At 40.8% G+C, this 17,616-nt stretch overlaps 1 protein-coding gene across 1 annotated transcript in view; it reads left to right on the top strand.

Annotated features, from left to right (window-relative positions):
- LOC132983433 (intermembrane lipid transfer protein VPS13B-like) overlaps nucleotides 1–17,616 on the top strand; it is a 282,789-nt gene that overhangs the window by 220,886 nt on the left and 44,287 nt on the right. Inside the window, exons 42-46 of the mRNA XM_061049726.1 lie at nucleotides 8,390–8,586; nucleotides 10,499–10,680; nucleotides 10,950–11,170; nucleotides 11,287–11,418; nucleotides 16,396–16,557. Of these exons, the coding sequence (XP_060905709.1) occupies nucleotides 8,390–8,586; nucleotides 10,499–10,680; nucleotides 10,950–11,170; nucleotides 11,287–11,418; nucleotides 16,396–16,557 (894 nt within the window). The remainder of the gene's footprint in view (nucleotides 1–8,389; nucleotides 8,587–10,498; nucleotides 10,681–10,949; nucleotides 11,171–11,286; nucleotides 11,419–16,395; nucleotides 16,558–17,616) is intronic.

Here is a 17,616-nt window from a genome sequence, read left to right as displayed (position 1 = left end):
ATTAATAGTAATCATTAAAAAAACATTTGACAGCCCTAAAAATAAAATATATGTGTTAATTATATTCAGTGTGTTTTAATAATTATGTATAATATTGCTTATTGGTACAACCAATCTGCATCTTCCTATGGGAACTGCAAAAGATCAATAAGAGACACACAGATGTTAGGTAAGATGCATTGTTCAGTACATTTCACACAACCTAACCATTTAGCACAGGAACATGGTTATGTGATATTACACTGCTGCTCTCATTTCCACCATTATTCTTAAAATCGTCTCTGTCATGAACACAGGCCATATTGTGAATAAATCTGGAAACTCAATGAAAGCAAAGAGTGATGATATGTTTAAAAACACTTGTTTAAACATCTCTTGTGTCTGGACATTATCCAGTCCATCAGAGAACTACTGAAAAACAGGTACAAGAGGTGTAACCTGAGAAGAGAATCCAAGCCTGTCCCTCACTGTTCCCTTCTTTACATCACCTGAAATGAAATAGAAATAAACTGTCTTAGAGTTGAGCTGTTTGCCATTATAATTCCCATGACATGAGTCATGAGAAATCCCATAACCAATGTGTTATTGAATGACAGAGACCCCCACTGTCCCTCCAAACTTGTAATACATGGCCAGCTGTGGAAGTCATCTTGCCTGCTCCGGTGTGAAAAGCCAGGTGTCTCCAATCCCTGATGAGGTTATTATTTGGCAGGCTGTAGCAGCTACTGAGTCTACAGGGCCTCAGTGGGGAGCAGGACGGGGTTCTTTTTCCTACTATCACTCTTCCTCCACATTTCCATACTTCAGCTCACTTTCCTGCTTACCATCCTCAAAGACAACTTAAAACAAATTGTTATTTCCACGGTAGCAAAAAAAGAGCAATTTTTGATAAAATAGCTTGACAAAGTCCTGGCAGTGGTCATTTTCAGTCTCATCATGTCCAGCAAGTACATAATGATTGTGAAGATTTTTGCCTCTTTGTTGGGTTCAGCAGGATAATGGGGAAAAAAAACTATTGGCCTGATTCTCATAAAACCTGTGGGAATGGTTAAGCTACGGTCAGCAGAAAGAGAAATGTTGTACAAATTATGGAATCGGATTTTATTTAATTGTTATTATTTACACAATTCTATCTGACTAAACACAGCTAATAGGGCTGAACAGGGACCGCCCACTTTTTACACTGTTGAGCCCTATTAGCTGTGTTCAGTCAGATACAATTGTGTTCATCAGGTCTAGAAATATCACAATGATAAGCAGAAGCTGAGAAGCAGATTGTCTAGATGCAGTGCAAGGACAGCTAAAGAAGTATCAAACAAGGTTGATGTGATAAGTACACAGACGTCTCAGAAAATTGCATTATCATTTTAGGGTAAGGTAACCGTCCTGCTTCCTCTCCTCTTTGCTTTTTTTTTCCTCCACCTCTTCAGCAGAAGTTTCCCATCTCCCCATATCCTGCGTTTATCTGTCAGATTCCTTCCTGGACTCCCACTATCATTTCACCTACAGATTTCTTCTGTCTGTTTATATCCTCCCAGGAGAACAAGATATTGAGAAGTGCTGCAGATGTCTGGCTACCCCGCAAGGCTCCACAGCTGTAAAGTCTGTAATAAGCGAAACTCTAAAGCTCTGAGTTGATTGGGCCGTATTGAGTTACAGTAGAGGACGGTTAATGCGAGGGGATTGACAGAAGGGGGCAGTGGGAAGTGAGAGAGTTGAACAGAGATGGAGTAAGAGGACAGTCAAGAGGGGCTATCCTGCCCTGCTGTAAAATAAAATATAAACAATCAATAATAGTCCTACACAAAATAAACATATATTAAACCTAATATTTTTAAGTAAAGTGCAAATTTGCTGCACTGTCTAATGAACAAAAACAGATCAAGAGTGAGGTTTTTCTTATAAAACCTCCTCCTAACATACAGTAACAAAGGGAATCATTGTCACAGATATACGTATATGTGTGACGCTGCAGTGCCACAGGTGGTTGAGAAGGTTTTTTTTATTTTTTTTTTATAGGAGATGCTTCTCTCTCAGCAGATTAAGTGCATGTGTGCTAGACGTCCCAGGAATAGAAGCAGGGCGAGCGTTTTTTTCAAACAAGCGACGCGTCACAAAGCCCGTTCACTGACACATGGAGCAGCTTAGGAGGCAGGAAATATTCATTAAGAGAATGATGCAGATTCCTAACTGGAAGCAATGAAATGATGAGCGAGCCAGAGGATGTCCAAACCTGATTCTTAGTATATAGTATGTGCAATAATATTTAAAAAAAAAAGTGACCAACTTTTATGAATTAGCCCGACTGTTAAATAATGCCACATTCGATCATGTTTATTTTAGCACTGTCTAACTTTGACTTGTATGTAAATATGGTTTAGTTAGTATTTATTGTTCAATGGACATAGATAGGTAAGTTCACTTAAGACATATCCCATGTATATGTGCACATACCTATAGCCTCTGTCTTCTAATCCTTCCTGCATCTGCTCTAGTCTGCATGCTCGCTGGATGTTTGGAAGGAATGAAACACTGGAGGTAAAGCTGGTTGTCAAAACAGAATGTCGTTTGTCCCTTTAAAAAAGCACATTTCAACACGAGTAGTGGTAAGCTAAAAGAATACATTGTACAACCTGTTATTCTAAAGACGTGAAACACACTTTGTTTGGATTTCTTTTCATTCAGATGTGTAGGTTTTTTGGTAAATTAAGAATTAGCTACACTTGGACTGTGTTGTTGCAGGATTGAAAGTGAATATAGCCTGTTTACTTGTGTTATATGCGTCTGTGCTTCTTTCTAGAATAGCTCTGTTTATTAAGAAGGATGTCTGACGCGTGTGTGTGTGTGTGCGTGTGTGTGTGAGAGAGAGAGATAGAGAGTGTGTGTTTTACACAGCAGGAGATGTAAAGCAGTGGTTCATGAACATGTGGTTTCCACATCTTTTACTCCACTCCTCATGTTATCTGGCGTGGTCCTGTCTCTTTTGACAAGTCTGTTAAAAAGAATCAGGTGATGAGACTTCAACAGGCAGAGCGATGAAAAGACTATTACTGGAGCCATTTCATGTGGGGAAGCAGTTTGGTCGAGGTACTCTGGCTGTAGACTGAAACAACAAGGACAGAGTGTTTTATTAGAAGCACGTCTGTGCTGCTTTCTAGACATCCAGGTCATGAAAATTCAAAGTTCAGTCCAAATTAAACTTTGAATTCAAGCTCCTGTGCGTGGGTATGTTTTTGTCCTGTACATGTGTAAGCAGTGTTTTCTCAGGATAAATCTCACCCTGCTTTATAAAAAACAAAACAAATGTAGAACTCACTGTGCATCCTTTCAGTAGAAAATGTAAAGAAAACCTTTTTGCTGTGTGTCGTGAGGTAATCTAATCTCCTTCTCGTACACCTATACCTGGTCGCTGAAACTACTGGTATTATAAATAACTTTATATAAATAATCAACCTCGTCCCTGATGGTAGCTTCTGCTTGTGTCGTTAATGTAGATGCTTTAGTATTTATTTCAGTCTGATTCATTATTAACACACTCCTCGCCGGAGATTTGAGTAGAAGAAATTCTTATTGACAGATGTGCAAATAAAGATTCTATCAGTTCGATAATTGCAGCTTGCACTCGTTGAAACCACTTATGAGCACGAGCTAGTCAAACGTCAGGACTGACTAATACATTCTGCTGCTTGTGTTACAGTAACCTCCAGGCCCTGTAGCACACATGTCTGTGATAGGAAACTTGAATGGCTTTTGCAGTGTTCATGTCAACAAATGTATTGTTGATTACATGAATGGTTACAAAAAAAATGGAATATTTACAAGTTAAAGTGATTGACTTTTTTGACTCAGTATAAAACAGTGTTATGTGAAATTGACTTTTTATAATAAATACATTGATTAAATGTTACTTTACCAGTTTACCTACAATGTTAGAAGTCCATCTTACCTCAGTTGTTTGTCCAAACACTCACAGGGCATGAAGCATGTTGTGTAAGATAAGCAGGGTTTGTTTCAATAAGACCTCTTCATTAGCCAAAGCCACAGTAAACTTTAATTCTACTGTTCTCCGGCTCTGGCAGACAACAGATCCTATGAAACTATCGCCCCTAACGGCAGAAAGAAACTACAGCCAGGGATCAGAAATACAGCAGTTAAACATCCAAAATACTTACATGGCTTAGTTTTGTTTTGTTTTACAGGATTTAACAATGTATTTACATTAAGACTGAGCAGAGAGTAGAGGAAAGAGAAAGAAGGCATGCAGCTATCATTTCTCAGGCCTCTGAAGTTACCATGTGCTCACGTAGATATAGAGGGCAAAAGCAAAAAAAAAAAAAAAAAAAGATTTTTTAGGAAATGGAAAGACATAATTGAGCATTGAGCTGTCTTGTCATTTATCTTTGAGTGAGTCATGTTTTTTTTACTGCTTCTTAACAGGTGAAGGATTGTGTGAGGTGTACTAAACAAAAGGGCGTCTTTTCCACAATTTTATCATCTCCTCTCCTCATCCCCCCAAACCCCCCCCCCACCCCCCCGTTCTGTCACAGTCCCTCTCATGTTTTCTGCTTTTCTTTTCCTCCCGCCCCCCCCGTTAAATAGATGAAGGTGGAATTGGGAAGGTTGAGTTCATGTTCTGAGCCATTTTGCTCGCTTGTCCCCCGAGTAGATCATATTAACATTTTATAAAATCAAGATTTCCTGCATTTACATAGTTGCGGTTTCCCAACTGGTTCCAGTATCTCGGAGGGGGAATTCAAACCTCCTTCCATTAGTCAAAGTCAAATTGCTCTCTGCACTGTTTTTACATACTGTAAAAGGGGGAAGCAATGTCATAATGGTGGAGGCACAGCTGAAAAAAAAAAGACAGATCTTAAACAGAGCATCAACAGGTTACCACCTGCAGAAGGCAAAAAGTGATGAAGGGATAAAAGAAGAGAGGAAAGGGATTTATAATTACCTCCCCACTTCTGTGTGGTCCGATTCTTTGAAACATAAGCAGGTGTCCTCAATTCTCTCCTCCATTACTTTTGTTAGTGTTCCTCTTTCCTCTGTCTCTCACTAGGGTTCGTAATCCGCAGAAACGGTGAGAAAACACAGAAGCTACAATTAAGCACGACCCCAGCTCAAGATAGCAGGAGGACCAGATACTGTTTGTTAGCAGAGAGCAGCAACTTCAGTTCCACCGCAGACTAAAGTTTCAAAAGAAAATGTAACTCATTCTCTTCTCATGCACATTCACATTTTTTTACCATTACCAGCTTTTCTCAATATGCAAATGTAAAAATTGAATCATTCACTCTCTGTTTGGGTAGCTGCCCAAATGGCTCTGACCGACAAACATCACACCATCTGCTTCCCTGCTGTTGCTTTCGTGCATGGCAACTGTGGGATAGCCTTTCTTATACCAGCAGGGCTCCGAGCTGCCATCGTAGACCGGCTTGCTTGCAACTGAAATCACACAATTTCTGCTGGCCTAAAATGAACCATAACCGCTTCTGCAGCTGTTGTTAAAGTCAGTTATTATGTCGTACACAGGTCCACCATGAGCTTAATGTTTTGCCCCTTTCGCTGATGTACAACTTTCCTCTAATTAGTCAAATTAAGCAAAGTTTTGTATGGAGTTAGAATCTGAGGGGAGTCAGAGGGGGGATTTTTACCTCAGACTTACACATTGAACCAGAAAGGGGAATAGTGTATTAAAGCCAAGATAACTATTATTTTAGCGGGACAGCGCTCAAGCAGTCCTGCCTTAGTTACAGCTAATGCACTATATAAATAGAAGACTGTCCATGTGGTTAATTTGATCTGGAGTTGTTATGCCTCATCCACTACACTACAGTCCCCCATTTAAACGTTTGGCACCACAGAGAAAAAAAAAAAACTACGCAAAGAGATCTCAGCAAGGTCCTATTCCAGATTTTTCCACACTGATTAATGTTAACGTATATTAGCCCACCTGAGACAGCAGAGCGGGATTCATTTTCAGAACAATTTTCATTACATTTCCTGAGTAAACATTTGCTCAAGCCGATGTCAATTCAATTTCTCTGCTGGCTGATAGGAGGTAGCTTGCAGTGGAATTTTTCGACATATAGGCATCAGTGGAATAACAGACGACCTAATAGAAGTGTTGATGTTGTTAATAAAAGTAACGGCAGACGGGGCTGTGGGTGTCAGCAACAAGAGCTTCAGTGGGAGTCTTCAGTTGCAGAGACATTTTTTTTAAATGAAGCAGTGATCACATCAGGGTTAATCATCGGAATCAGTGTCATTTCTTTATGTTCTGTTTTTTCTTCACCTCGTCTGCCTTTAGTTAACCTTTCAAGAGAGTTTGATTAGTCAAACCAGCCCTGGAAATTAAACCTTTGCAGAATAGTAGTTTTGGTGTGTCAGAAACAGGGGTGAATGAAAGGTTTGAAACTCATACCGTATACACACGGTGCTGCAAACAGTCCTACACTACGTGTTTGTAAATAGATTTGAAATTTAAGTTACTTGAAAGGCTGTTGACACTTTCCAGGTTCAACCTCCAAATGGAACATTGACTCTAAAAATTAAGATAACATGTAAGATTTAGTCTTGATATTTCCCCCCCTGCGGCCTAGCTGCAGAGTCTACTTTGTCTAGCCCTTGGAAAAATCACAAATTGGACCCATCCAGCCCAGGGAATGTCAGCTATTCAGGGTTACATTTTGTTTATCAGATAAGGTACACACACAATCAGGCAGCGGAAACTGACACTGCCCAGACTGTATCATGCACTCACATACATATGCACACCTGTGTATACATATATTTATACACACATATTGTCTTTCATATGTACAATTATACATAGTCTCTCTCTTGAACATATATACACAATCAATTTGACATATACATACGTACCTTCTCTGCCGAAAAGCCAGTGCCTGAGGTCCACCTCAAAATGGCCACAAAAATGATTTCACTCATTTTCTCTCTTTTTCCACCTTTCATATGCTTTTTTTCTGAAATGGTTATCGATTTCATCTCCACTCTCCTCCAAGGCCAAGGCTACAAGTCAAAGGGAGCATGACGCAAATTCAACCATGCAAATGTATTTCACTGTACCATATATGTACCGTGCATATACATTTCTGAATGCCGTCATGTGTATAGAATATCACAGGTGAAATTAAAAAAAAAACACCCTCTGTGTTTTAGCAACGGGGTTCTGGGAACTCTCCGTGGAGATTCAGTCAGTTTCCGCTTCGGTGGCTCAGTGTTGGGGTGGCGGGTGCACCACTTTGTCAGATGCAATTATGAGAAGTTGATTCCAGAAAGGTGGTGTGTGGCTTTTCATACATGCTGTAAGCTACGATTACCTCATGCATTCCTCACAGCGCTGTGTATCCACACTCTTTTGAATGCAGGGACACATGTCTGTATTCTGGGAACACTACGTTTTTTTTCTCATGCACACACACCAACTTGTTCTGCACTTCTTTGAGTTTCGCAGTTATCCGGGGAACTTTGTTGGTCTGGTCGAAAATGTGATTGAATTTGTCAGAAATATGTAAATAGACACACACGCACACACACACACACACACACACACACACACACACCTCTTACTGTCTAACATCCTTCAGGTATGCCACCACTGATTTGTCAGCAGCTGAGTTGTGTAGGTGGTCAAAGGAACCTGAGAACCTGGTTTAGTTCACACAGGAGCAGCAGACACATTTATGCTAATTCTGGCACAATCTGGGAAGAAAAGAAATAGCACTTCCAGTCCGCCGTGTGAGAACATTCAAATAACCCATTTGTTATTCAGTGTAAGAACAATTTGAAAGGCTGTCTTGAAGCACATGGTTGCCTTGTCTTTAGTTATGCCATGTTCATGAGGTGTTGTTATGGACATGAGTTATCCTCCTGCTGTGTAGGTGGTCCATGTTAAAAATGTTTAGATTTTTTTATTTGAAGAGAATTAAACATCGGTTTGCCTGAAACAAGTAAATGCTGAAATATGGACATCTCTAAAGCAACAGTTCCCATTGTATTGAAAGGGCCAGTAAAGTATTGATGCCTTGTGATTAGCTTACCACTGCAAAACAGCTCCAGCACCAGTAGCCTATAGCTGGAGTCCTCCAAGCGAGTGACCCGGGTTGGAATCCGACCTGTGGCTCCTTACCTGCATGTCATTCCCCTCTCCCGATTTCTGACTCCATCCACTGTCGTGTCTCTCTATTAAAAAAAAACACACAAAATGCCCCAAAATAGACCTTTAAAAAAAGGCTTTTCATCAATCATGATTCATCATTCAATGACAAAACAAAACTTTCTGAAAACACAACACATTTCCCCAAACGTATTTGAAAAGTGCAACAAAACTCCTGATACCAGATCCCTGTGTCTCTCCTTCCAGGTGCCATGCAGCCTAGAGTACTGGGATGACCTCCAGCAGGCCTTTGTGCCATACCGGGAGTTCAGACTTTCAGAGAGCAGTGCATGCCAGCTACAGCTGCCGAGCCTCAGTCTCACTGACCAGCAGAAGGAGCTGGTGGCCTCGGACTTGTGGAGGATAGTTCTCAACAATAATGGAGAGGGAGGAGATGAACAAAGGTGAGAACATTCAATATTTTATTTTCTACTTTGTTCGTGTGCTTGTAGGTAAATGTTTTGTTTGTTTGCGTACGTCCAAACATGCATATAAGAGAGCATTTCTATTCCTTAAATGCGGATATGTGTGTGGATCTAAAGTACATGTGCCGTCCAGTGTGAGGAAAAGCAGAGAGAGAGAGAGCACCCAGGCCGCCGAGCACAAAGGGCTAGCAATGTGTCCCTCACCCCACATCTGGTGTGCAGAAGTAGGGAGTGGGTTTGGAAGGCGTTCAGATCGGCCTAATGAGATTTCCCAGCACACCAAGTGCTTGTCAGGGCCCATCCGGATTCCTTCCTGCTTACCTTGAGTGTATCTAATCGAGGGGAAGCTCACGGGAAGCAAGTGGAATAAAGCCCCCTTTGGCTCATAAGTTTCTAGGCCTGGCCTGGACTGGGTTGGACTGGGTTTGGCTGGGTTGAATTGAGATGGGGCCGTTTGCACTGGACCAGACCTGGCAAGCACTGCAACACCTCAAAGAGCATTTATCCTCTTCTTCATACTACTACTGTTTCCCGTTTCCCATCGTCTTATACCTTCTTCATCTATTTTCATTTATTCCCGTCTTTTTCTCGTTCCATCCTAATTTGGAATTACCCTGCACGTTTTCTATCCTTCCCTCTTTTACTTCCTGTCAAGATATAGGGAACTTTTAGTGGAAGGGATTTGCCAAGCCCACATTCTGTGTGACTTAGAGAGCTCCAGAGGAGCAGAAAGGGAGGAATAAGAAAACATGTAAGAGAAGAAACAGAGAAAAAAGTCGACAGTACCAGATACAGTGTTAAGAAAAATATACATCTGTGTTTCATTACAATCATACTACGAACACTACATTTCCTTTATGTTTAAATTATTTGTCTCTTTTGATAAAAATTGATTCCTCTTTCCTCCTTCACTCGTTTCATCTGCCTTACTTTAGTTTCCACCAGGAAAATAACTTGGCTGCCCTGCCAACTGGAAGTAATGAAAATTGTCAACATATGATGCTTATCTTTTTAAGGAGCACTCTGCTGCACCAGCGTTTTTCAGGTCTTGAGAGTTTCCTGCTGGAATTTTTATGGTGGATCATGGTAGCAGCAAATTACAGAGCAAATGGTCATTCACTTCAATTACCTTCCACTCAACATCATCATCCATGACATGCAATTAATGTCCATGGAGAGGTTCTCCTGGAAACTGTGGCAGTACTAATGTACCTAAACTCACAGCCTCAGACTTCCAGTAGACTCTCAGCATTATTTGTCTCTAGTTTTGCTTGACATTCCTCTTTGTCTAAATAATTGCAGCCTTTGTCTCAAAGTCCATTTCTGACTTTAAAGCCACATCCTTGTTTTGTATAAGTTTATACACATTAATATGACAACAAACAAACAAACAAGGGAAGTATAAAAGCATGTTTGATAGAAACCTTTTAGCTTATTTGACTACGGGGGGGGCGGCTGTGGATCACTGGTAGAGTCGTCGTCACTCAACTGGAAGGTCGAGGGTTCGATCCCCGGCTCTTTGGACAAGACACTTAACCCTGAATTGCTTCGTCAGTGGCATATGAATGTGTATGAATGGGATTAGTTACGTTTGATGATCTCACTACATCTGCCAAGGGTGTGAATGTGTATGTGTGTCAAGTCCATTTACCATTTGCAATTTACTAGAAATGAAATGGGATAAACCAAGCAAATGTTATTCCTGTATAATACTATTATTGGCAAATTCTTAGACTGATCATTATTGTTCCAAATCAAATAATAACCTAATGTGATTATGTATGAGTAACTCGCTGGGCAAGAGACAAACGTGTTCAGCTACAAATAATATTACAACTATGAAAATATATTTTTTTTAAATACTTAGAAGATATTCTGCTGTATCCCCCAGTTCTGACAGTGACTGTGGATCCCAGTTGCCATGCGATCAGTTGGTATCCCCTGTGGCGTTGGCAGCCTGCACACGTGTGGACTCCTGCTTTGCATCCTGGTTCGTGCCCTCCCTGGGTGTATCTGTACAACTAGCACAGCTGGATGTTCACCTCTGCCACCACCTGGAACAGCTGGGCACAGGTAATGCACACACACACACAGAGTCTCTTCTCCCTTCACTTTGTAACTGTCGCAAAAATGAATATCGGTCCATTATTGTCTTCTGTTTGGTCATTTAAGTCGACCAATACACAGTTTTACCTTCAGTCATTGAAGTGTCTGCTTTCTAAATCACCCGTTTTTACTTTTTATTAGAAAATTGTTGTTGTTGGGGAATTTTGATAGCTCGTGTTTCATTTAAAGATGTCTCACAGTTCAGTATTTAAATACGAATGCCGTGTCTCCTCCAGTTCCATCTAGACAGCTTCGTCCCTTCCTGCCAGACAGGAAGTTACCGCAGGATCAAGAGTTCATGGTGATTGGTGCTCGGGAGCCACGTGTTTTCCTTCGCCAGTGGGGCAATGGACCTCGTCACTGTCAGGAATTCAATTTTTCCACACAGCTAGACTGCAAGTTGCTGGAGTACCGGAACCTGACCCACCAACAGCTCTTCCAGCCATGTGTTGTACAGGTTGAGCTTAACGTTTACATTGATTTTATGTCTGTCAAAATATTTTTGATACAAGGCGTAATTGAGAAAATGTGAAAACAAGTCAATTAAGTATTTCCCCTCCTCGTGTGTTTCAGGGCCAGGCTGCAGCCACTTGCTGCCCCAAGAATGCCACATTGGATGTGAATGTATTTTTGGATCCAGTTTCACTCAACGTCAGCCAGTATACCATCCACACTGTGGACACCGCCCTGCAGAGCTGGCAACAGGTACCAAGAGTTTCTGATGAAAACACATTTTATTCAACCACACTCAAAACAATACATTAAGGCCTAATGAAGTGTCGTGCAAAAATCAGACATTTTGTTTGCCATTAATTTGTGATATTGCTTTCCGCTCTGGCTTTTGATATAATTATCAAAGTGTTCGGAAATCCTTCAGTTTTCTAACGTTCTTTTTCTTTTGTCCTTTATTAATAATTTTGTAATGGACAAATGTCTGACCCTTTACTCCATGGAAATGGAAGGGGAAATAATAAGATGTGATTTTGCCTGTGGTTTCATAGATAGCGCTCACATAGCGTGGGCTGTGACTCAGTGGTAGAGTCAGACGTCTCTTAACCGCAAGGCCAGGGGTTCGATCCACAGCTCCTGCAGCCCAATATCCAATGGGTCCTTGGCCAGGCCCAAATTCCTCCCGCTAAGTGTGTGAATGTTTAGGTGTGACGTGGTGTAAAAGCGCTTTGAGTAGTCAGAAGAATTGAAGTATTGTGAGTGTTACCATTTACATATAAAGTAACTATCACAGTATATTTCTAGCCAGGGCCTGGTAAACCCATAGAATAATAACAATGTTAGTACATGTGGAGAATATGCTGAAGTGTTTTGTCCCAGATAGACAGATCAGTTTAGCACACTCACAACAAAGTGGATTTCATGAGAACAGTGTTGGTCATTGGCCAGTTGTAATAAAATTTGCGACATGGAACTGCCTTTCAGCTTGCTGTAAACTCTGACTAAGAGGCTATAGTGTGTCTGTTTTTGGGCTTCTCGTCCTATGGTCCTCATCATCTCTCAGTTCTCAGCTCTCAGCACCGCCTCTGGTAGCCAGGATATTTGTGTGTGAAGCATTGCCCATGAAAACACTGTAAAACTTGAGTGGTGACACCTGCCAAGACTTCATCATGCCCTAGTCCCCCACCCACTTGTCTACCTTATTCAAACGCAACACACACACACACACACACACACACACACACACACAAACACATACTCTTTTTATATAGCCTACCATGGCTCTTCTCAGCTCAGCTATGGCTGTGCTGACTCATATACTGGTCCCTTGAGGCTGAAGGTACTCTCATAGTTATGCATGCTTACAGGCTCATTGCCAGGAGAGAGAACTAATAGCTTGTGTTTTTTGTTTTTTTTTAGAAACAGCTGTCGTATTCTCCCTATGGAAAATAAAATTAAACAAGCTGTATAAAAAGATACCATAAAATGATTGTTTTGGCTGGAGGTTTAATACCTTTGTTTTCACCCAGTGACATCAAACGCTTTAAACAGACTGTTGGATGATGGGTTGTAGTTGACCCTTTACTTCATCATGCATCATGTAACACATGCTGGGGAATGTCCCCTATTTCTCCTGGTAAATTTAGCCATAAATTACACTTTTGAGCATTGGTCATGTTGTGATGAATGCTCATTTTGTAGCTTTATCAAAATATTTTGGAAATACGTGTATCCATGGCTGGCTTCACAAACATGCCAAGCATTTTGTAGTTATTTGTTGTTCATGTGCCTTAAGCCAAAGCTTAACTTTTACTGATTGGATGACATTTTCATTTTCTTAAATTACATCCTTGCCGTTGAGACCCAAAATGACAAACAATCAGAGAAATCCCTTCTTCACTTCTACATAGTCACTCTTTAGCCTGCAGTTAGCTTCAAGAAGGCTGCATTTATCTTTTATCTTCACTGGTATTGGGTTGATTCATAAAAGGATTGAGTCTGCTGTATTGCCTTGGTTGGTCTAAACAGAAGCAGCCTTGTAACTTTGTGTAGAAGCTCTTAACTATCTCCAGCCTTTATCACTTTGCTGAACACAATGGAAAAACACACCATAATTAAAGGCTAGATGTGCTTCATGTGGGTATGGTAGTTCTTGAGTAAAGGTTATTTAAAGGTCAAGTACAAAATGATGATTCTTTAGAAAGGCTCTTTCAGAAAACACTACATAAAACTCTGTTTACCTTTGAGAACTTCTCTGAAGTTAAAACTTTGTGTAATCGTAAAGTCGTGTAATCCACTATATTGGGAGACGTAAAAGCAGTTGAGCTCAAATGTATCCTTGATCTGATTCAGCCAAACACTCGTGCACACATTGTCCATACATAGAAAGATCTGATCCTTTATGAAAACATAATCAGAAGCAGTTGGAAATACCAGCAGGCTCTGTTCCTCCGCAAAAGGAGGATGTATCCTAACGTGCGTAATTGTTTCAGTAATTTTCATGTTTCCTGGTGTCAAGGCTGGCAGGCAGGCCCGTTGTGTTGTGGCCTTTAGGGTCAGCATTGAACCAGGGAGGAGATTTTTCAGCAACTGCAAAAACCAATGCACAGCCAGACAAGGCCACCACAAACAGAACATATGGGCTGGATGCACAGCAATAAATAAATGGAACGCACTTTCTGGTATCCATGTGGATTCATGCTTTATTATGTGTCATAAACATTGCTATTCATATTAATTTTTTTCTTAAACTCAGCTTGTCCCCCTGCCCAATCACCCTTAGTTCCTACCTTCAATCAAGTCCTTACTTATAGTTCAGAAGCCAGCAGGATTTCAGGTCCAATTAAGCTTTACTATTCTCTTAGAAAACTGAAGTAAAAGTAATGCAAAACAAAAGTGTTACACATCTTCAAAAGGTTTCTTGGTTCCAAGGATGAACAAAAAAAAAGTATAATAAACTTCTCCTTGGTTGATTGCCCGATGTGGCCCCGACCAAAGCCTCTAACCTCAGACCCCCCTCTCAATTCTCAGTCCCCATCCCAACTTTCAATCTTTGCTCCGCCTAACCCTAACCTTAGGGAAGTGGCTTTGGTGGGAAGCCACACGAAAGCCCAGTAGTATTTCCACACACTACTTTCTCACAGAATGTTCACAGGCTGTTTTATTTGCAATTGAGACAACAGGAATTTCCTCCTGTATTCTTCCCCCTTAATCCTCCCATGTTTAAATGATTCTCTTCTTTCCTTTGCAAACCAAAAAGTAAAAAAATAAAAACAGAGAGAGATCGTGTTCCTTTATGGAGCAGATGTGTAGACTGGGGTCATCCATAAAAGAACACATTGGTAATTTTAGATATGATTATTGTTTTATAATGTAGCTTTTACAGGTTTAACTATCTCCTCCATATTGTGTTGATTTGTCTGTTTTTCAGTGGTGTCTGTTTCTAAGACATTTTACTGTACCTGGCCTTTTATGACATATAGGCACTCTGCCATGCAGATATGGACTAGACCACGTGGCATCTACAGTAATATTATTGGATGGCTTAAAGGAATGTACTATACTTTGATTCTTGGCAGGTCAGTATCTGAAAAATATCAAGTTATTTTTTGCTCTTGAGGAAAGATTTATCAGTTTTATTTTATTGATAATAAGCCAACACAACAGAATACATTGCAAGGCTCCTTTCATAAAAAGAAAACAGGTCTATATATAAGTTTGTCATATGAGATGTTCATTTTTCTCCTCTTAAAGTGCCTGAAAAAAAGGAAGGTGATTATGATTACTGCGGAACACTTTTCTGATCTGTGTATCAAGTTGCCTTGTGAATTGGAGTTGAAAGATGATACCATCAAAGAGTCGGCTTAGCAAAGGCATCTTAAGATGGCAGCAGGAAGTTTGTAAACCGCAGTGTCGGATTCGAAAAGGGAGCACAGATACTGTTCCCCTATAAAACTAGAAATGAATTTCAACCCACTGTCCCAGCTGTCTCATTTATATTTGCTCTCTCTCTCTCTCTCTCTATCACCCTCTCTCACACGTCTATCATCAAGTGCTTTTTTTTTTAATGGTGTAAACTTTCCCATCCACTTTCGATAGCAACAACAACCCTAGGACCCCGAACGTGCTTGGCAGTCAATGTCTGAGCTTTTACTGCCAACCTCTTTTAACCATCAACCATCAACCCCCTGCCATTTAAAAGTCCACAGCAGGCCGGGGTCCCTATTTGTTGGGATAGTTGAGCAGTTATTGAGAAGCTGTCTGAACCACAGTCATGAGCCTCGTGAGTCAGGGAGGGGTGTGTATGAGAGATCCCTTAAGGGCCCAAGAGCCTTTTGAAGGAGCTGCAGTAAACATGCACCCATGCGCTTGATATCTAATTCACATGTACACTTTACACAGTTTTTAAATTGTGTCTTGAAACCTTGCATGGAAGAGATTTGACACACTGCCCTTTCCTTGTGAAACCATTGTTTCAAACAGCAACCCAGTGAGCTCTTTACTCTGTGCTCTTGCATGCAAGGTGACTTAAGAGTGGAAAGAATCCCATGACTTATGTTTTTTTGTGATGCTTTCTGAATGACGTATTGATTTAGGTGGGCCCGAGGGTTACTTGTTTTATGTGCTCTGAACAAACCACAGTATATTGATTACTTTAACTTGTAGGAGTGCCGACTTTAAAACGTTCAAAGTATTGAGAAAGAATTTAATAAACTTGCAGACACAAACGGAGTTGCCATTTGGCATAAGTAGACATCTACAAGAATGTGTATCTCACCAACAAAAAAAAGTTACAAAAAAGGAAGTGGAATAGTTTTGCTTGTTTTTATTTTTAGATTTCGCTTTAGCAGAGAGGCCTGCTGGAGTTTTTTTGTGTAGATTTTACCTCAAGCACGTCTTATTATTCTCTCCCCTGTCGAGGTTGTGATGCCGCCACATTTATCCCTTTCCTCTTTGTAACGTTTTGGCTGATAGCTTCATCCCCAAGATCTACTTGTTTGATATTGAGATGAATCCATACTGCAAATTGTTGACACCTTGTGTATACAATTACTGCACACTCTGTACATAATAAACACACACCTGGAAGTCGCTTCTGCTCTTATTCACACGCTCTCTTTCTCATGTAACTCCTCTTAAATCTCCTCTGTTCTTTTCTATCTATTGACCAATAAATCCTACCTCACCCCCCCCCCCCCCCCCCCCCCCCCAAACTTTCTTATTTTCACTCAGAATGGGAACCCAGAGGCTGAGGAGCTCGTCTACAGCCACTTTGTAATCTGTAACGACACCAATGAGACGCTGCGCTTCGGCCAGGTGGACACAGATGAGAACGTGCTGCTGGCCAGCCTCCACAGTCACCAGTACAGCTGGAGATCACACAAGTCTCCTCAGGTATTGCACACACACACACACACACACACACACACACAAACGAGTACATAGCCAAGGGACCAGGACATATCAGACCGTCCAAAGTCAGTTATGGCTGACAACATACACTCAATTTTAGAACACCCATGGACGTTTATTCCAGATAGACTTCATCGTTTATTAATGTACACCAAACATATTCACTGATCGGCTAAAATCCAAATATATAACACACATAATGCATAGTTGGGCCCCTATGCTTTCACATACACACATATTCTTTACCATTTAAATGTATACCTGTATGCATATGTACACTACCGAACACAAACATACTTTACCAATGTGTTAAGAATGGCTCACACATACAGGTCATTTAACTCGCTTGAGCATTGATATTGTTCTATTCTCAAAGGTATGCACACCAACACACTGGAAACACTGTCATCAGCCTGTGGCCACTATCTGTGTGTTTCTGTCAGCGCTTTCAGACAGTGCCCTGACAGCATTGTTAAAGAAGATTGATTATATTTAACCCATTGTGGTTTTGAGGTTGAACCGAGGGTGGGCTGGCGATCTGTGGCATATGCGTGTGGGTTTGCTGCACACATGTTTCAGGACCCCCATGTTATAAAAGGCGAGTGTGAGAAAGTCAAACTTGAGAAAAGACATGGCCATAATTGCTCACAGTAAGTCAGTAAGTCAAGTTGTATTAATCATCGATCATGGTTAATCTGTGCTCTTACCTCACTCTCGCCCAGATGCACACTCAAATTCCCACACATACACACACACACACACGCATGCACACACACACACACACAAAACAAAAACACAAAACTTGGAGAGTGCCAATCTGGCATATCAGCATAGCAAATACCACATTTCATTCTGGCATGAGTCAAAATGACCCCTGTATTTTCAGAGATGTTTTGGAAGAAAGATTGTCCATGAGGGCTGGATGACATCATAGATGAAGAATGTGATTCCAAGAAGGTTCTGTCATGTGTTATTCTATCATGTGTTTGTGGTATATGAAATATGTGTTCTCAAGATGAACATAATTTGTAAAACTAGATA

The sequence above is a fragment of the Labrus mixtus genome, chromosome 11 (genome assembly GCF_963584025.1).
Source record: "Labrus mixtus chromosome 11, fLabMix1.1, whole genome shotgun sequence".
Taxonomy (NCBI): domain Eukaryota; kingdom Metazoa; phylum Chordata; class Actinopteri; order Labriformes; family Labridae; genus Labrus; species Labrus mixtus.
Note: the sequence above shows the minus strand (reverse complement) of the source record. Positions and strands in the feature narration are given on the sequence as shown.